We start from the raw sequence: 21,346 nt of genomic DNA, 5'->3' as shown, positions 1-21,346 counted from the left end.
GAAGTGAACCAGAGGATGAAATACCTGAAAATGGAAAGAACTTATGATTTTCTAATTAATTACCTCACATTTATTAGATTATTCAGAAAGGTAATTCATACTGTGACAATAGGGACTCCTGAGTATCGCTGCATAGCCAGGAACTCTAAACACTTGTAACTGATTAACTAATAATTAAATGCATTCCCAAAATAGGTGTTATAAATTTTTCATAATTTCATTTTTTCCTCTTTTGATAAATCATCTTTTCTAGGTCTGACTTAATCTAGAAGAAACTGATACCTGCCTTTTTTATAATGGCATTAAATAAAGGCTTCAGTTTAACTAAAAACTGAGAAAAAACCACCCAGAATTTAAAGGCACTAAGCACTCTTACAGCTCATCCATATCAGGGATTAAATTAGAAGGACTGAGCCTTATGACGTCAGCATTAGCAAAGGAAAAAAGCTATAAACATTGGCTTACCTGTCTGTATATAACTGCAATCATTTATATAGAAGTAACCAACATAAACATCAACTAAGAAAAAGACGCAAACGCTCACTGTATACTTGACCCTTCCCAGAACAAGAAAAGATTTTGCTTTTCCACCCAGTAACATCAAATCTGTGTTCAACAAGATGGCTATAAAAAGTCCGAATGCGCTAAAGTAAGAAGAAAAAACCAAAAGCTGCAGCTGACTAGAACAACACAGGGCTTTCTTGTAAGGCAGTTTTAGGCCTTGCAGGGCCCACCTTTCTGGGTTTTTTTCCATTCTTTTTCAAGTCCATTTTTGCAGACTATAAAATCTGGTAAGGTACATGGCTTTGTAACAAGAAAACATTTACAGATTACAGATTTTTGGTGCTGTTGAGGTTAATATTGCAGTCTTTTCAACTCCTATCGTAGGAAATGCACAAATACATCAACTACGTGATAGTACGCAGCTGCCTTTGAGACTTTCCTTCCTTCAGAAAACAGAGCATATCAACTATCATGGCCGCAGCTTAAAACAATTCCTTTTGGAGAAGTATGCATTAACACAGGAAAAATGTACTATAATTCTCCTTATACTCTTCAAATACCCATAGAGTGTTAAAATTGTATCAATTAATCGGTTTTGGACTTTTATTTAAGAAACCTGTCTATGAAATAACTGTTCTTTGACAGCATTCTACCTTAATAGTCCAACCTCCTGTTACCAGCATAAAAGGGATACCTACTCGTCAGTCTCCTAAGAAGCAATTTCAGAGAAAGTTTACATTTTACACATGGAAGCAGCTGGACACAGAAGATACAAGATTGTGCCTACCTTTTCACAAACAGGGCTATTATCATTAGCATCAAGGACTTTAACCTCCACCACAGCTTTAGTTGCAAAGGTCCCATCAGTAGCTGTAATATTTAGAAGGTAATTATCCCTTTCTTCTCTGTCCAGAGGCTTTTTGACATAGACCTTCCATTCATTCTGTATATTTTCAATAGCAAACTGTCCCAAGGGATCACCTCCTGAAATAGAAAAAGAAACACTGAAGTAAAGACAAGAGAGAGATTGCCACTATTACTCTATCAACATTAAGTTATAGCTAAAGAGAAAAAATGTAAATGCAGATAAGCAGCCACTCTCTGTGGCTTTGTAGAGAAATAGCTTCATTTTCCAGGTAGAAATAATCAGTAGATGCTCATACAACAAATTTAACTGCAGCCAATAGAATCTATAAAAATCAGTGTAGAAAATCATGTAGCATTACAGATAACATCATAGCAAGACATATGTTAAATAACAAAAACAATAAAATATTCCACTGGAAATTAATAGTCTCTGATTTTGTGAAATTTCTTTTGTTTGTTCTTTAACAACATCACTAATTTCAGTGTAAGTACATTTTTAAAATAAAATTTGATATACAAGTAAACAAACGTAGGAAAGAATTTTAAGCAAAGCAAACATGAAACAGAAAGCCAAAGATCTGCTTCTAAAATGTGTTTTTTTCCCCTGAAGTTTTTAATATTCACATTAAGACACAGACACTTTTTCTTTGCAGTTTTACGATTGCTAATACTTTTCAATAATTTGGAAGATTAAGTGATATCTCACATAATTCCAGGACCACTTCACTGATTATTCTGACATTACTTAAAAAGATTTACCTGTAATGTAATAAGAGACTTGTCTATTGGCTTCTTCTGTATCAGCGTCAGTTGTACTCAAGATGGCAATTACCCCACCAGGAGGGTCAGCCTCACTGACTGTTCCTTTATATATCTCTGCAGTAAAGCGTGGAGGGTTGTCATTCACATCCGTAACAGTAACTTCAACCACAGCTAGAGAAGACAGCTGAATTTTTTCACCCCGATCAGATGCAACCACTGTGATGTTGTATTTGTCTCGTTTCTCATGATCAAGTTCTCTGAGAGTGGTAATCCAGCCAGTTTCCATGTTTATGGCAAAAGACTCTATAATGTCTGGTTCTTGAGAAGGATCCAAGCTGTAAGTAACCTGCCCGTTGAGTCCTGAATCTAAGTCAGTTCCTTTTACCTGGATGACTCTTGTTCCAGCCGGCATGTTTTCTACGACAAATGCTTCATATGGATTGGACTCCAAAACTGGTTTGTTATCATTTGCATCTTTCACCTGAATGCTTACCTCTACTGAGGAAACAACGTTATAATCTTCATTTGCATATCGTGCTTGAACCGAGAACTGGTACCATTTAGTTGTTTCATGATCAAGATTCTTCTCAAGTTTCAACTCTCCAGTTTGCCGGTCAATCACAAAAAAATCATCTCTATTGCTTTCAGGAGTGTTCCCTTTAATCAGACTATACACTAAAGTCTGATTATGCTCTGCTTTAATAACATCTATCTCAGTCCCAATTGGAATGTCCTCAGAAACTGTATAAGAATAAAATGGCTCTGAAAATTTTGGAAGAGGCACTTCTGGTGGGAGTATTCGAGCATAGACAGGAACAACTGACTCTTTTTGTGGGGATCCACCATCAACTGCTCTAACAAAGAAGGTCAGAAACTCATTTTCTAAACCAATTAAGCTTTCTTTTGTAGTAATTATACCAGACAATGAATCAATTTCTAAATTCTCTTTAACATTTTCAGACTCTGCTTCAATAGCATATGTGATGTCTGCATTTGTACCCTCATCGGCATCAGATGCCCAGACTTTAATGACAGAAGTACCCCGTGGAACATCGGATCCAATATTTACTTCATACTCTGTTGCTCGGAATTGAGGAGCATTATCATTGTCATCAGTAAGTATTACATTAACAGTACAGAAAGCAACTTTTCCTCCTGCATCTTTGGCCATTAAACTAATGGCAATTACTTTTTCGGCTTGTGTTTCTCGGTCCAGCTTTTCGAAGGTAAATATCTGGCCTCTCTCATTTGTATAAAATCTGTCTTTGGCAAAGTCATTCACAATGTGGTAAGTGATGTGGCCATAAGTACCAGAATCTTCATCTGTTGCTTTAACTTCAGTTACCAAAGTATGCAACGGAGCATTTTCAGCTAGCTCGACCTCATATTCATTCTGGCTGAAAGCAGGACTGTGCATATTGGCACTGGTTACAGTTATATGGACTTGGGCTGAGCTTCTGAAGACCCCATCAGAAACAGACACGTTAAGATTATAATGTGACTTTAGTGTCTGTCTGCGTAGGTTTGAGATGGTGATAATGCCAGTTTTACTATTAATTACAAAATTCTTTTGGTCGTTGCCTGTCAGAATGGAGTACTCCAGCTTGTCAACATCCGAACTATCTGCATCTGAGGCTTGCACACATGTCACAAAATGCCCTCGAGGAGCCAGTTCACTAATTTTAGCTTCATAAAGCAATTGGTTAAAAAGAGGGGGGTTATCATTGAGATCAGTTACATCAACAGTTACAACAGTATCACTGCTCAAGGGCAGCATGCCACCATCTATGGCCCTTACTAGTAACTTATGTTGCTTAATTTGTTCATAGTCCAAAGTTCTTGCTGTAAGAATGAGTCCAGTGCTGCTGTCTATGTGGAAGTAGTCATGACTTTCACTATCATCCTCAATCAAGTGATAGGAAATCCCCCTGTTTGTTCCAGAATCGGCATCTATAGCACTCACTTGTACAACAGATGTTCCAATGACAGATGCCTCAGAAAGGGTTGCAGTGTAAGACTGCTCTGTAAACACAGGAGGATTATCATTGATGTCTTCCACTATTATGTCTACAAACACATCAGCATGTGCCCCAGTTAGGGAGTCTGTTGCTCGAATGCTCAGTTTGTAGGCTGGATGAGACTCAAAGTCAAGAGGGGCAACAACATTTATAACTCCGGTGTTGAAGTTGATAGTGAACTGATTGAAAGGATCTCCATCTGTGATGCTGTAAAACACCTTAAGTCCTTCTGGGCTGTTTGCTTGTACATGTACCACAGGACTGTGGAGCTGAATGTTTTCTGGTATCTCTGCACTGTAGAAGGGCTTTTCAAAAACTGGCATAGCTTTACTCATAACTGTAATTGGGACTATAACTTCAGCAGAAAAAGCAGGGTCTCCTCCATCTTTTGCCACTACTGTGACCAGATACTCCTTATTTAGTGTGTCTGGTTCAAACTTCTTCTTCAGTGAGATTTCACCAGTGGGATCAATTTGGAAATGCTCATGATGTTCTTTGAGATAGTAATGCACCTCTCCATTTCTGCCTGTATCTTTATCTACTGCAGCGACACGTCGAATAACATGGCCTACTTCAGAGTCTACTTTAACGACAGCATAATACGGAAGATTGACAAAAAATGGAGCATTATCATTTACATCTTCTACGGTGACTTTAACTACAATGTGTGCAACAACTGACGGTTTATACTCCTCGGTTACTTCTATGACCACATCAAAAGATTCTTGCTGTTCACGATCAAATGGTATTCCTGTTGTTGAAAGGACTCCTGAAGTTGGGCTTATTTTAAATCTGCTGTCCGGATTTAGAATATGGTAAAACAAAGGCTCATTTATTTGATTCCCTATAGCAGTAACAACAGCTATTGTTTTTGCCTCTGTGGAATTCTCCTGCACTGTTGCAGAGTAAGAACTTTGTGTGAACTTCAGCGGGCTTGCTTTGCTTTCTTTCACATTAATTTTTACAGACGCAGTGCTTGCGAATCTGCCATCAGATGCTCTCACTGTTAATTCATACCTGCTTCTTAACTGAGTTGTATTTTGTACTGTTATATCTCCAGTCTTGGGGTTTATTGAAAATTTTTCTCCGATGTTGCCTTCAATAATGGAATAAATTATTTGTGAAAAGATGCCTGAATCAGCATCAGTGGCATTTACGCTGATGACTTTCACGCCTTTATAGGTTGGAACCAGAATGGATGCCTCATACAGCTCTCTTGAAAACACAGGAGGGCAATCATTGATGTCAATTACATAAATAGTAACATTAGCTGCATATTCTGCGTATAAACGTGGTATCCCCATATCATGTACTTGCACTGAAAAGTGGAAAATATTTGTCTCCTCGTAGTCCAGACTCATTACTGTCCGAATGGCACCAGTGCTAGAATCAATGGCAAAATACTTGCGGACAGATGGTTCAACAATTTGATAAACAAGCAAAGCGTTAGATTCTTTATCAGCATCTGTAGCTCGAATTACTAATGGGATATTCTTGTCAGTCAGAACCACACTGTTAATTGAAGCTGATTCACTGATGAGTCCTGTATATTCAGCCTGCATAAAAATTGGCGTATTGTCATTCTCATCCCGAAGATGTACCAAAACTGTTGCGTTAGTGGACAAGCCAGCCATGTTTGTTCCTTGCACAGTTAGAGTGTAAACAGGCAAAGTTTCAAAATCAACTATCTTCTGAGAAACAATGACACCCGAGTTTGGGTTGATAGCAAAGGCATCACCTATATTACCGTCTTTTATTTCATAAACGACAGAAGACTGACTGTATGCTGTAACCATGCCAACAAAACTGCCAATGCTGGCACTTTCACTGATTTCTGTAGAATATTCTTTGGCTGTGAATTTTGGTGAGGCATTATCAGAAACTGTAACAAATATATGCACAGAGGTCACTTCACTCATTGGAGGATCTCCTTTGTCTGTAGCTTTTACCATCAGGTTGTATTCTTCCTGGCTACTACGATCTAATTCCTTTGCAATTGTAATTATACCCAAAATGGGATCTATAAAGAAGGAATTTCCAATATTCCCTGTGAAGAAAAAGAAAAGTAATCAGAAAGAGGTATGCAGAACTTAAAGGGATGATTGCTTATTTAGCTGTATACTAAAAGAGATCACATAGTGAGAATACAGAGAAAATTAAAGTTTCTTAGTTTTGTTTAACAAATGCTTGTTAGCCTCTCTGGAAAGTTTTCTGTAATCACGAGTTAGCACTAATTCTAAGTTTACTTGTGGAAACATTGCATAAAACATAGCAATGCCATCCAAACTTTGAAAATAAGTGCAAAAGATGCAAAAAATTTCTTTCATTTTGTATTAAAAAAACCTTAAAAAGATAAAAAGTATTGTGCAAATTTCAACATTGTAAATGTATTTTCTTCAAGTTATCTTTGTCATTGAGTTCATGTTTAAGCCAACTAAAATATCTACTGAAGCTGAATGAAAATGATATTCAGAAGTTAACATTAGGGGAATACAAGTTACATTTCATGATCTAAAATAACTCAACTGCTTTGAAAAAAAGAAGTGTTTTAATGAATTCACTCTTGTGAATCTTAATTGCTTACGCAAGTATTGTTTAAATCACTGCTTCAAAATCAATCTTTCTGAATTGGACCCACGGTTATCTCTCTCCTAACTTCCCATTAATACATAGGCAAATTATTCCCTGTGACAGCATAAGAAAAAAAGTACGACCTGCTGAGGATTAACAGCTGCCATTTGATAAATACTTGTTATCTTTATATTTTGAAATATATAGCTGAATTGCACTGCATACAACATTCAGCTGTACTAAATATAGTAAGATTTAACATTTTACTTGCGTAAAAAATTATATTACTGAAGCCATGTTCTCAGCATGGAAAAAATTCATTAAGAACTTCTAAATTATGCACACAAGTAGGCAAGAGGGGTTTTTTCTGTGTTTTTTTGTTTGGGTTTTTTTTAGTGGAGGCTCTAAACACAGTGGCCTTCTTAGAATATCCCATTACAAATCTAGGCAGCCATTACAAACATTTAAGGAATGCTCCTTCCACATACTTAGAACATCAATTATAATGCTTTAACCTCCCAGTAGATCACAGTCCTGTAAAACAAACCTACTCCTACAAAAAGCTTGCAGAAAGGAAGAGAAGAGGGTGTAACTTCATTCTAGACAACACACACACATTTGCTTCTTGTCATGCTTCAGCGTTCGTAAAACAAGCACTACTTGAAATGGGAAAGGCAAGAGGAAAGTTTCATGGACATTAGTGTCCTGCTTAGTAAAAAGGTCATTTTTCTACAAATAATAGAAAACAAACATATTTTTAAGCAACGTATGAGACAAATACATTTTTCTTCTTCAGAGTATCATAATCACAGCTTCATTTTAAATACAGTGCTAAAGTATGCTTTCATATCAAACCCAAATCATATCATGGGGAAGAAAAGGAAAATATTTACAGTAAACAATTCCTGGGCTTTACACAAAGCAACTCGTGAAATAAAAAGAACATTTGCACACATCACCTTGCAACAGCAACTGAGTAACTTTTAACCTACTGTTCTCTTTAATATACAATTTCTTATGCTTGTTACTAGGATTTTAATTTTAAATTACTTTCTACCTTGAAAGTAGTACCGCACATAGGTAATGAAATTGAAGTATTTTTTTTTTACCCACTCATAGTGCCTAAATAGTTCAGGACCTTGGTAATGGCAGGCTTGTATCTAGATTTAACGGAGTGAACCAAAACTCACTTCTACCTGGTAAGTGAACTCAATGTCGTTCTGTTTTCATATTATTCAAAATTGCCATCATTTGAATTGCATTTTTATAGGCAAGTTCAGAAAGGTACTCTGATGTTAAAAGTAAGCAGCAGCACCAAATGCTCTCCTCTGGCCTGCAGTCTGAAAGGAGCCTTAATGCCAAATTGACCAGCTATTAAAGAATTTTTTATATATTTTACTGAGCTAAAATAGTAGTGCCACTACCTAAAATCAGCCAGAGGGAACCATGCAAAGCAACCCCATCCTCGCTACATCTATTAGAAAATTTAACTTAAAACCTGGGACTATTTAGTGGTTAAGTATATGGATATTTTAAAGTTACTTTTGAGCTCCTTTCTTTCACATTGTGCTAAACACAAAAGCACTTGTTGCAGGTTCTTACTCTTTTCTGCAAATCCTTGCTTTGCCTATGCCACAAGATATCACTTAAATATCAAAAAAGAATGCTATTTTTAGATCTGAATTTAATGTATCTGTAATGTCTAAAGAACACACCCCTCTCAAGGGTTTAAAGGTAGCTTTTTCTTCTACTACTACTAAAATGTTCTAAATGTATCTAAAGGATAATATAAATAGCTAAGGGAGGAAGATGAATATTTGTCATGGTAGCTTTCTTTTAAATGCTCTGAGGCTATATCTTAAATACATCTCTCAATATGACACATACACCTGTACTGCCCTTCTTTTTTTACAGCTATTTTTTTACATGTCTACAGTTGAAACAAACTATCAGCAAGCATTGTTTCAAAATAAACTGAAGATTTAAGAAAGACAATCTACCTGATTCAATAGAGTACACAATTTCTGCATTTTTTCCTTTGTCCTTATCTAACGCTGTAACCTGGAGTACTGCTGATCCAACAGCTGCTGACTCGTACACCCGTCCTTCATAGGAAGAGCTGGTGAACCATGGAGCATGATCATTTGTGTCACTAACATTAATGATGATTCTAGCATAGTTGCGCTTTACAGGAACATCTTGATCTCGAACCTGAAACAGTTAGCACATTGCTAGTAATTAGCACTGTTATTTCAGTAGTTCATCAAACATTAGTAATAATTCAAGGTTCAATCTGTACCAGTCACAAAGACTGCAAACCAATTAAACATACAAATAAAATGCTTGAATTAAGGGGACGAATTAAAAAGACATTAAAAAAGGTCTGTTTGTTACTGACTACAGAAGGAATTTTGTGTTTGTTTACCATTATGGTGAGAATATGCTGGTTCATGGTCTCATGATCCAATTTTTCTGAAGTATAAAGAGAGCCAGTTCCAGGGTCCAGACGAAATTTTTTAAGACTGATGGGATCAGTGCTGCCCTGCATAGTATAAATCAGTTTATTCTTCTCATCTCTGTCCGTGGCACTGACTTGCAGAATTTCTGTCTCTGGTACGGTGTCTTCAGGTATAACAATTTCATATTTTGAAGCAGAAAACTGAGGCCTGTGATTATTTGTGTCTATAACTTTGATGTACACCTGAAATGATACAATGGGAAGGGGAAAACATTGATGATATTTGGGAAACAGAGATGAAAAGAGGATAATTCACCAAAAAAAACCCCCAGACCATAATATTGAAATAATTCCACTCCAAGACAGTTGAGGGTTTTTTTCTTTTCCCCCCAGGGGACAGATCTAGGAGGCGTAGGGAAGAAGAATGTCACTAAATCCAAGTCTGCTGCACCTTCCCCAAAGTCAAACCAGAAATCTAAATGATCAAAAATGCCTTAGGGTAAGATATCTTAAAGGAAATTATTTTTGGCTAAAGCAAGATGAAACAGAATTCCTTAGTAATCTTGGAATTTTTAAAAAATTCAATATAGATCACAGAGTGGGTAGAAACCCTTTTTATTTGTGCAGATTTGGAATTTTAAGCAATGTTTTCCAAGGCAGCGGATGCACTGTATTCTTTCTTTTCCTAACATGGAAACAATCCTCTTTCAGCTCCTCATGTTTCCAAGCCTAGGCAAGAATGGAAAAGTGGTGGAATTCCCACAAAAGTATAATATTTCAAAGAACCACAACTGGAATTAGCTCTTCTTCAGCAATGTAGCACAATCTCAGCATAGGTCACCAACACAATTTCTCTGAAGTTACACTTATGCTAACTTCAATGCTTCAAATTGCATTTTCCCACTGAAGTTCAGCAGGGTTCACCTATGTGCTGTGCAGGCAATGCTCTCTTTGTCTGAATACTAATGTTCATTGGAACCACACAAGATCCCTGCACACCCACTTGCCTTTCACAGCATCCAACCCTTGTATAAAAAGGGTAAGGCACTCAGCCACCATCCTGCTCCTTCAACAGTGATAACATCAGACAAGTAACAGTACAGCAGAGGACTTGGCAGGTGCACAGCAAAGCTCCAAGAACACCTGCCTAAATTCAAGTTCTTTACGTGCTGCACATACAGCCACGCTTTTAGCCTCCCAAAGGTTAGCTGCTTTGTATAAATTGGTTAAGTGTCATCAACAGGTGTTTAAAGTAAGTACTTATGATATCAGAGGTGGGTTAAATTGCTCTTTGAAGATACTTATTGCTTTCCATTAATACCTGGTGGAATCTAGAGATATAATTTAGACAAGGTGCCAGACTAGTAGAAACTAGATGAGATGAATCCTGACGGTCATAAATAATAAGGAAATGCCATACATCTCACTATAGGAAGATAAAACTTCCTCAACTTCAACCTTGCGAAACTAACATCTTACGTTAAAACTTGTACCAAGAAAAAAACAGGTGTTAAGTGTTATCAACATGAGTCATACCAATTCTTAAAAATATTCACTTCAGATGCGGGTATATTCCCTCAGGTTGCAGCTACTACCTAACTCTAATACAATGAGTTCCTCCTAATGGCAAATATTAATACAGGCTGAAAGCATTGAAATAACTTCCAGACAGACACAGACAGTCCTTGGATATACTTTACAAATGCTACCAAGGGTTTAGGAGACTGTTAAAAGGATTTTGTCCTAAGTAACAACAGAAAGACAGATAGAAAAGCATCCACATAATGAAGTCCTGTACCAACCCTTGAGGCACCACGGGGCAGACTGATTAATGGAAGTGAGAATCTGGGAGCACAAAGAACTGGGTGTGGAACTCTTGGGATAACTTTGTATTATAACGTAGGAAAGTCCTCCCAAAAACTGGGATACCGCCCACTCTGGTAGCTGAAATAACTGTCACCAGAAAGAATATTCTCACTGAGAATTTCACTTGGATAATAAAAAAGAACAGACAAGCATATAAAAGGGACTATAGGAACAGAGTTGAAGACGGCAGATGTGGAATCTCAAGAGTCAGAAGCCAGATACAGAATTAAAAAGCCAGGTAAGGAAAAAAAAAAAGAGACTTTTAAGTTTATTTGAAACTGTGAAACAACCTGCAGGTAAGCAAGATCAGCAGGAAATATAAGGAACAATTAAGGAGGAGAAAAGCCTGCCAGATTACAATTTTGCCTCAGTCTTATTCATCAAGAGCAATAGGGAGCATGACCCTGAACAAAACAAAATAAAGATGAGACACTGGCAAAGCAGTGGTGCTGCAACAAGCTGCTTAACAGAAACAAATCACCAACACAAAATGGGAGCCACCCCCAGGTCCTGCTGAACTGCAGGGGAAAACAACTAGAAATATAAAATTAGCTGGCAATCCTCCTAATGTTAACATGCACTGTTAATAATACTGAGCTCCACCTCCAGACAGTCAGGGCAGGGAGGGGGGCACGCGTGTGCATGTGTGCGCACAGAGGCGTCCAAGCCACGCACACAAGACTTCAACCTTTTAGATGCAGGCGTTGCAGGTCAGCGAGCCATAAACCAATAGACAGTACATTTATTCATAAACATAGATAGTTTTTAGTGTTTGAAACAGTCTGTCAGGATAAACACAAACTATCACCGCACAGGAAAATTCTGCCTCCCACATTTTATTAGATTTCTCAGAAAATGGAAGAAACAGAAAATCGTCTGGCACATTAATAAAACCCCTTGAAAGATGTTGCTACGGAAACTAAGGAGTTTGTCATGAATTAGAAACTGATTAAAGAAAGGAAACAAAGAGTGGGAATAAATATTGATTTTTGTTGGGGAGATGGTAGGTGACCTAGGACACATTAGGTCAAGTTTTTAAATATATTCACTAACAAATTCAATTGGAAAATGAAGAGCAACAATGCAAAGAATATGACCTTAAATCTGTGATTTTTTAGACTGTCATGACTAGAAAGAACGTAATAAAACAACAGAAGCACAGTTGTTGCCTTCTTTTAAAATTCTGTATAAATAAAATATATTTTAATGCATCTTGAAGAAGAAATACAGAAGGGCCCAATACAGTAACTTACGCAGCATTTCAATGAAAACACCTGCTCACTGAACACTGGTGCTCAGGAAAATGAAACAACAACAAACCAGAAAACCCCAACACTCAATACAAATCAAACTAAACAAATATATTTTGTATAAATAGAAGGTTAAAAGACCATATACAATTACAACACTTAATGGATACTGTGCTCAGAAAATGAACACTTGAACCATTTTTTTATTCAATTCCCACCCCCAACAGATTATTAAGTTTAGACTCAGAAAAACACTAAGTGAAAAGATAAAGTATCAAATTTGATGAATTTAAATCAAAATTGCTATTGAAGTTCATGTCTATTTCCCCCTCAAATGAGGACATACAGTAACTTAGGTCAAAGCCAGAGGTGAGAGGGAATGCAACTCCAGAGCAACTGTGTTAGAGAATCTTCAGAGCGTAAGACATGGCCACCCATGCTGCTGGTACTATACAAAATGAACACAGGAAAACAGCATTTTTAGAATGGAGCACCACAAAACACCAGTGCAAAGTACTTAGTTAAATGCCAGGAATGTAGTGACGGTAAAACCAACACTGGTACCTGCAAGACTAACCACATAGCCAATGAACCAACTTAACTGAGAAGTGATTTGTTGATAGTACTATCAGAAGGACTTAGCATCAACTTCCTCTGTGTTGTGGTTTAGCCCCAGTCAGCAACTAAGCCCCACGCAGCCGCTCGCTCACTCCCCCCACCCCGGTGGGATGGGCAGAGAATCAGAAGGGCCACGGTAAGAAAACTTGTGTGTTGAGATAAGAACGGTTTAATAATTAAAATAAAACAGTAATAACAATAATAATAACAAAAATATTGTTAAAAACAACAATAATAGTAGTAATATAATGAAAAAGAAAATGAGAGAGAGAGAGATATGAACCCTCAAGGAGGAGGAAAAAACCAAAAATCCAAACAACAAGTGATGCAACCGCTCACCACCTGCCGACTGACACCGTTGGTCTCCGAGTTGTGATTGCTCCCTGCCCCGGCCAGCTCCCCCCAGTTAATATACTGGGAATGACGTTACATGATATGGAATATCCCTTTGGCCAGTTTGAATCCGCTCTCTTGGCTGTGCCCCCTCCCCTCCCAGCTTCTTGTGCACCCGGCAGAGCATGGGGAGCTGGAAAAGCCCTTGACTAGTACAAGCACTGCCCAGCAACAACCAAAACTTCGGTGTATTGTCAACATTGTTTCATACTAAGTCCAAAGCACAGCACTGTGCCAGCTGCAGTGAAGAAAATTAATTCTGTCCCAGCTAAAACCATGACACTCTGGTATTAGCTAGAGAAGCAGTTAAAATCACCTTGCCACTAACACAAGAGGAGACATCCTCCAAAAAGGTACTGCTGGGCTGAGCAGATGAGATACCTCATCAAAATGTACAGCACTATTAAACATAAATTATTAACAAAAACATTGCTAAGGAATAAACATAATGACTCAGTCACTCTGAGTGGATTGCTCAGGTATTCCATTACTTGTCAAATCACTTGCTCAGGCACGTAGTTTTTCGCCACGCTGGTAAACACAACTACAGATACACAATTTGATCTATTAGTGCAATCATTTTAAATATGCCTAAAATCCCAAATTTATCTTAGACTCAAGGGAAAGGTATTTTATCTACATACTTTAGGATTAATTTCTCACTCGCTGTTGTTACTTTACATCCCTCTGCTGATTCTGGTGGACATGCATAACGTGAATTGATAGGCACCCTTTTGGTAACTTGGCTAACTGCATGCTGGGCTGCTTTAATAAAGGGAGCAGCAGGCAGGGGGAATTATTCCCCTCTATTTGGCACTCAGAGGTGGGACTGCAGATCCCCTACAGTTTTGGGCCCTGCAGTCCAAGTGAGATCTTAACCAACCGAAATGAACCCAGTGAAGGGCAATTAAAATCAATGGGGATCTAAAAGCTTTCCATCCACTGTGTAAAGAGAGGGCTGCAGGACAGAGAGCCAGACTCTTCTCTGAGGTGCACAGTGAAAGGACAAGAGGTGATACTTGAAAGTGCAATCAGGGAAACTACAATTCGACATAAGAAAAAATTATTTTCAAGGACTAACATAAGAGCATGTCCAAGGAAGAGGTGTCCTGCCCTGTCATCTAAGTCCCTGAAGCTCACAAGTCCCTGAACAACTTGATCCAACTTTGCAGTTCGCTCTGCTTTGAGCAGGATTTTTAGCTAGACGAATTCCAGGGGCTCCTTCCAATCTAAACTATTAACTAAATGTACTAAGGAAACCCTACTTTCAAGATAGGGATTCTTACTGATGCTAAGTGACAGGTGCTAGATGTGTACTTTCGTTCTAAGAGGACCGAGTGTTCATGTAAACTCTTAAGGCTTTCAAATTAAATGAAAGGCACCTGAAGTAATAATTGTGAGTGCAATTTTAACGAACCACACAGAAAAATATGGATTTGCACGCTTGAGAACAAAATGCATTAAGAGCTTGTGTTATTCTAAAGTAACATGTATAATACAATAAAAACAGCTACTGAGCATTTCTCAATGAAATTATAAGATTAAATTCAAATTAAATATACTAATATTATCTCTTAAGAAGGAAGTTGCATGTTAAAGAGGCACACTGTAGCAAAATTTGACATTAACAGACCACAGTGGGATCTCTGAAACAAAATCGTCTGAAGCTAAAGAAACTTGACTCATTTTGCACAGCTACGCAAGGGCGCAACTGCCCTCTACTCGCAGATCTCACTGAAGGCAATGCAACCTGCTTATACAGGCAGAGAACAAAACAGCCCAGGATTATTTAGGGGAAGGTCTTGAAATCTATTAATTATCTGACCAGTGAAACCTAAATTTGCATAGGAATGCACTGATTACTAGTAAGTTATAGAAGAGGTATGTGCCACCGACAAAACATATTCAGTGCATAATATTTAAACATGATGTTGCTTAGGATTGTTTTAATCTAATTTTTCACTTGCTGATTCTATGTGGGGTTTAAAATCTCCTCCTCTCTCCATTCGTAATTATGTTATAGTTACATTGACATGTCTATAATAATTTTCATAAACAAAAATTTGTATTATCCAGAGATAATATAACTGCATTCCAGTTCTAAAATGTCTCTGGAGCAGTGTGGTAACTGCAAGCAAAAATGCACATTTAATCAATGAAGAATATTCTATCCTTCATTCCCAAAGCATTATACACATATAAATTTTGCATAAAGCAAGATTAAACATTCTGCAGTAGAACAGCAATAGGTAAAATGTTGCTTTAAACCATCTGAAGTATTATTTCCAGTGAAAAGACTCAATAGGCATAGCAATGACTGGAAGGGGTAATGGCTAGAAAGTTTTGGGTTGCGGGTTTTTGTTTTGTTTTGGTTTTTTGTTTTCCACAAAAAAGCAACTCAATAGTTCGTATATTGCTACTTGCAGCCTGTGAATAACTTTTTCTATTTCAGGCCAAAACAAAAACATAAGTACATTGATTTGCTTTGTAATGATATTCCTTCCTAGTGTGGCACTGGTCATCTCTAACATCATCTGTCAAACACCACTACTGTAGGCCTGGAATTTGTTTGTCCTTGTTTTGCATCATGCATTTGGCATTTAGATGCATGCAAAATTCTAATAGCCCCCACGCCTACTGCTGCTGTATTTTTCAAAAAAGCTATTTAACTGAAGTCCTGAAAGAGTCAAATGCTTTAGAGATGTTAATGGCCTGAGGCCTGCAAATGCCTTCTAGTTTAAAGTCAGATTCAATACACTGCTTTTACACAATAAGATTTTCATTTCTTGTCCCCCTCCCCAATGTTTTGAAAATGTCATTTCCTTTTTCAAATTAAATGTAAAATTACTTAATCTGCTGTTAATCAAGGTCTGTTAGATGAATGTTTACTGCATTTCTAATGCTCACAGCAATTATTTTGTAAGCTAAAAGCTGTGTACAGCATATTGTTCCTAATGCATGCACTCAGTATTCAGACTTTCTTTGGCCTGTCACTCCATTTCAACTGTTTATCAGCTTATAGAAGAATCCAACACCACATCAACACTCAAACTTTAATCACCATTACTTCAGCAGTGAGTAATGGAATTTACACACTGGCAGCCATAAATCACACCTTCAACTTTGATTTCACATCAACATTTTTAATTTCCCTGAAGTCAAGCCTCATCTGAAATGCATCTTCTTAACGATAGTCCTGAGGGCTGTCTTAACAGATCAGTCCATTTGGGTGGGCCAGGAGTTATGGGGGAGATAAGAGAATCGGTAGTCTGTTCATGCACCAACAGTTGCAGAGTTTGAACTAATCCATGCTCCTCAATCTATATACCACAGCAACAGCATAACTTGTGTTTATCCCACAAGCTGGGGAAACAGGAAGGCAATGCAAAGGAAGTCTTTGTGCTCGCTTGTAACAGAAACCACAACCTCTGCTCCTGCCAACTCTAGCTGAGAGAGGAAAGACACGAAAGAACGTCATACAAAAAGCAATCACAGCAATAAGAGACGATATATTTGAGACTACTATTCCAATTCTTCTGCAGAAGACTGCTGTGGTAATTGTTTACAACGTTCACTCAGCTTTACAAAATGCTAAAATAACAAATTCATTTAAAGAAATTGGACAAAAGCTACACTGTGAACTTCCAAGAAGAACTAAATGAGTCGCATAGCCCCGAGGAAGAGAAAGGGTGAGGGTTAAAGTATTTTTGTGACCTTCCAATTCTTGCTTGTTTCAGAAGACAAAGCAGATTATGGTTCAACTGTGACAGCTCAGGGCGCCTGCATAAATTCAGCTACACAAGCAGCTGCACTGGACAGAATACCTGCAGTCATCAAGACCACATATGCAGCCTTTACTAGTCCCCAGGCTACCCCAGCACACTCTGCATGGTAGCATTTTTGACTGCATTCTTGGGAGGGGAGGGAAGTGTGTGCAGAAAGCCTCTTGTTGTCTTTCTGACTTTCCTGGCAAAAGGAATTATCTTTTAGCTGGATTTGGGTTTCTTCTGATTTCGTTTTTTCCAAACTACTTTATGCCTTTTATCCAGTATTCTGTATAGGTAGAAATGAATGCTCAGTATTTTTACTACAGCAAGGCAATATATTTACAACAGGATTCTCCAAACGTTTTATGGTCATTATCAGCACCAGCAATGGCACCATGGCTATGAGAGCAGCAAGTTCTGACTGGGGGATGTGTTACTGTGTTTGGAGATTCAAGGTCTAGAATATCACTCACAATTGTCACCATTAAAGGAAAAGGCAGCTCTCAAAGGAAACTGCTAACCTGGCAATCTTCTACTATTGAATTTAGTCTATTTGACCTAATAAGCCCCCAGACATGCAGTCAGCTCAATAAAGATTCTGTTTTAAATCCTAAACATTGATAAGAAACATCATCTCTCTGGCCAAAAGGAGGAAGACAACATAGAAGACATTAGAAAAGATGACAGAAAAACATATAGCAGACTATATGCATAGTAACAGACAATCTTCCACCTGGACCGCCAAACAACATGACTCTATGAATATTGGAATCCCCTTCTATTTTAGACAGAGTCCCTAACTTATATAAACCATATTCACTGTCCAGGATTAAAAAAAAAAAGGTGGTAAGGAGAAAATGCAACACCCTCCTGACCCCCCAGCTACAAACTGCTTCTTCTATAAGTGCTTCATTAGAAAGTCCATTACCTGTGTGCTGATAGATCTGGTTCCATCTGTTGCCTCTACCGTCAAGTTGTAATTTGATTTCTGTTCTGCATCAAGAGGTCTAGCAACAATGATAGTTCCAGTGCCCTTGTCCACATCAAATCGACTGTCATAGTTGCCACCTTGTTCAGGAAATTGGGAGAGGGAGAAGTTCATAAAACACAGCTCTGTTGCATTATTTTCATGTATGATCATGTTCTGTCTTCAGATGCTTGATGAAGGTGGAACTACATACACATATACTTATATATGCACACTTATTTTAAAACCTTTGGGGTTTTTTTCCTGGTAATGTGATATGCTGCTGCTTACAGATGTTTAAAACTGATTAGCTTTGGACAAAGCTGATTTGTCTGGCTCACGGAAAGTTAGCAGGTAGATTCTTAGCTTTCCTCTACTTTTTTTATTTAAACCAGAGTGCAAAGATTCCAGGTAGCAGAAAACTGAGAATTACTAGTGTGATAGTTTATTCTGTGAAGAGAGTCAGGCTAATTAGGGAAAAATATACTTTTTATCAAAATAAATGAAAATCCCAAACCAGAAATACTGTCAAATTTGTGTCCTTTGGATCAGTGTACAAATTACTATCCTCATATATGACTACAGATAAGGTCAAAAAAGCTACAGTACCTCCAAAGGATTCTCATCTCGATGAGTATCTAAAGAACTCACTATCTAACTCATACTGAGATAAGCGGGGCTCAGATGAGCACTAAATGTTTAAATGCCCGATGTCTAAATACAGCCAAGCTCCTTTTCTGAAGCAAATTATCTTAACTTCCCTTGTGAAATATAGTTAAATAACCATGTAGATCAATAGCTACACTTAGGCATTTAAACATTTAATTGATCATCATCGTGCCACCCCGAGCAGACTGTCATGAGAATACAATGTCCATTAAAACCAAATATTGTTAGCAGTGATAAATACTGCCATTTAACTACAATTGCTTTGGAGCTTTCAATAAACTGCCTAAAATGGAGGAATCAATTTTTATTTTGGTCAAGCCAGCGCTAGACATGGAAAACCAATTTCTCCTAATTATATGCATGTGTTTTTCTAATTATATTTTACAAGGATAGCATTCAGGTATCATGAGTGCTTTTTTTTTTTTTAATGAGTTTTTACATGTTATGATTTATAAATCACTGAATGCGTTTTATGAAAAGCCATGGCTACAAGTGAGAGGGTAAAGTTCCAAAGGTTGCAAATTCATATTTAATCAAAGAAAGAACAGTAAATACTGAAGTGGTCCCCCATTCACATGAAAAAAGGATTTTACGTTCAGAAGGCTCCATTGCATGACAGACATATCAGTTTAGGAAAGATGGGCTGGATTCTGCTTCACTGGATTTAAGACATTTGATAATGACAAAAACAATGTAATTTTTCTAGTTTTGTTGAAGGCAACTCCTCTTACTGGTGCAGCAGCAGTTTCTGAATCACGTGAATGGATATAAGCTGGACAGCATGAAAGGCAGCTTCTTTTTAACAGGTGTACATGAAATTTTTTTTAATGGGCTTTGTGCAAGATGTCAGCTTCAGAAAGTGAGTTTCTAACTCTTCTTTTAGCTGGCATGCAACACCATTTTCCCAGATGAAGAGGAGAGGAGAATTTAATGTCTCAATGAAGTTATCTCCATTTTAAGGGAAGAGTAGGGTGAACGGGTATCTGTTCATTCAGTTTCCCTGATACAAGGACAAGCTCTCTAACCGATTTTTTTTTTCTTCCTTACCAGGTGATATCTGGCAATCCGCTGAAGCAGAACTCAACCCAAACTTCTGCATCTAGTACACTGAAAGTGTAACAGCAACAGTTTTGGCCAAAGCCAAAGCTGGATGCTCTGAATTGATGCTGTATAAATGTAATGATGACAAAACAAAACAAAAACGAACCTGTCACAAATGCAACTGTGAGCACTTTGATTTCCGAAGGGTTAATAAAATAAATATTTTATAAATGTACGCTTTCATTTCAGATCTCATAATCTGGTAATAAATTATGTGATCTCAGCAGATACCTTCTGCTGTACAGTTCAGGTCACAAGCCATCTGAAAGATGTAAAATACTTCACTAGCAAGCTTGTCTCCTGGCTCAGCCAAAAAGAAAGAAAGCATGGAAAGCAAGCACAGAACACAAAGGAAAGCTGTCAATCAAATTAATTCATGCTATTAGATACAGTAAAAGAGGGCAGTAAAGCAACCACCTGTAAGAGTAGCCGATAACTTCACAACATGATCCCATATCAAACGTTCCAAAACACTTTTACCACAAAAACAGTTAAAATAAAACGGTTTATTTTACAGTGTCTGGACAGGTTCTGCTCTTTCCCATTGGAGTTTTCTATATATCTTTCTAAAAATAGCAGGAAAAGATCACCTATTTTTTGTTTTAAGTATACAATAAAAATTATGTAAATGTCCAAACTGTGCTGCTGCATGCTTAGGAGGAGCAAACAATACTATCATCAGAATTCTATTCAGGTGCACATACTGTTCAGAGTGCACAGCAGTTGAAGCAAATTGAAAAAAAAAAAAACAAAAAAACCACAAAAAAACCCACCAACAGAAAACTACATCCCCAATCTAATTAACAAATTTTGCTAATTAAAGACCCCAGGAAACACCATTGGTGTACTCTGTTGAAACACGCTAGACCTCTGAGGCATCTTCTATCTACTCCCTTTCATCTCCATGAATCACTCACCTTTTCCTGACAATATCCCTTTCTTAACCTTTCCTTTAATGGACTCTTTTTGGTCTATAGATGGTCTGCTGGGTAACTCTGAACTGGAGCACACAGAACCTTCTCCTCTCTTCAGCTCACTTAAGTTATTTTTATATTTTCTGGTTTTCTACTCCCATGTCTATGTGTGTGTTAAGTTTCAGAGAACAGTAAAAAAGCAGCCTCAGTTCCAAAATACCTCTAATGCAGAGGGCTTTGGCCCTTTGAGAATGCAAGGGGATAATCCTGAACTCTTTACTCCCTCTATACAATTGTAGTGGTCTCTAACCCCTTAGTTTGGCTACATACAAACACTTTTTATTTAGCTACAGTCTATTTAGATAGGAACTAATTTTTTTTCCCCAGAATACATTAGAAATAACCATTTAAGGAAATCTAAATCTATGTAAATATTTAATATATAAGAAATTATTATAAGTATCATCACAGTTTCTTCACACATGAAGCATGCATTTAGAGAAGAGTTGTGTCTCTTTTCATGTGCTTGAAAGTTTTCCGATAATACCCTCAGGTACTGGCATTTATATATTCCTACTACATGTATCAATTTTACAAACTTTGTTTTTAACTGTTGCTGTT

General features: G+C 37.5%; 1 protein-coding gene across 5 annotated transcripts in view; it reads right to left on the bottom strand.

Moving 5' to 3' along the window:
• Positions 1–21,346, bottom strand: part of FAT1 (FAT atypical cadherin 1) — a 112,692-nt gene that overhangs the window by 25,101 nt on the left and 66,245 nt on the right. For all 5 annotated transcript variants that reach the window (XM_064449560.1, XM_064449557.1, XM_064449559.1 and 2 more), the window contains exons 7-11: positions 18,003–18,142; positions 9,148–9,423; positions 8,723–8,933; positions 2,131–6,198; positions 1,292–1,488 (exon numbers count right to left, since the gene is read on the bottom strand). In XM_064449560.1, the coding sequence (XP_064305630.1) occupies positions 1,292–1,488; positions 2,131–6,198; positions 8,723–8,933; positions 9,148–9,423; positions 18,003–18,142 (4,892 nt within the window). The remainder of the gene's footprint in view (positions 1–1,291; positions 1,489–2,130; positions 6,199–8,722; positions 8,934–9,147; positions 9,424–18,002; positions 18,143–21,346) is intronic.

The sequence above is a fragment of the Phalacrocorax carbo genome, chromosome 4, assembly GCF_963921805.1.
Source record: "Phalacrocorax carbo chromosome 4, bPhaCar2.1, whole genome shotgun sequence".
In the NCBI taxonomy this organism is placed as follows: domain Eukaryota; kingdom Metazoa; phylum Chordata; class Aves; order Suliformes; family Phalacrocoracidae; genus Phalacrocorax; species Phalacrocorax carbo.
The sequence above is the reverse complement of the archived record's forward strand: the minus strand, read 5'-3'. Positions and strand labels throughout refer to the sequence as shown.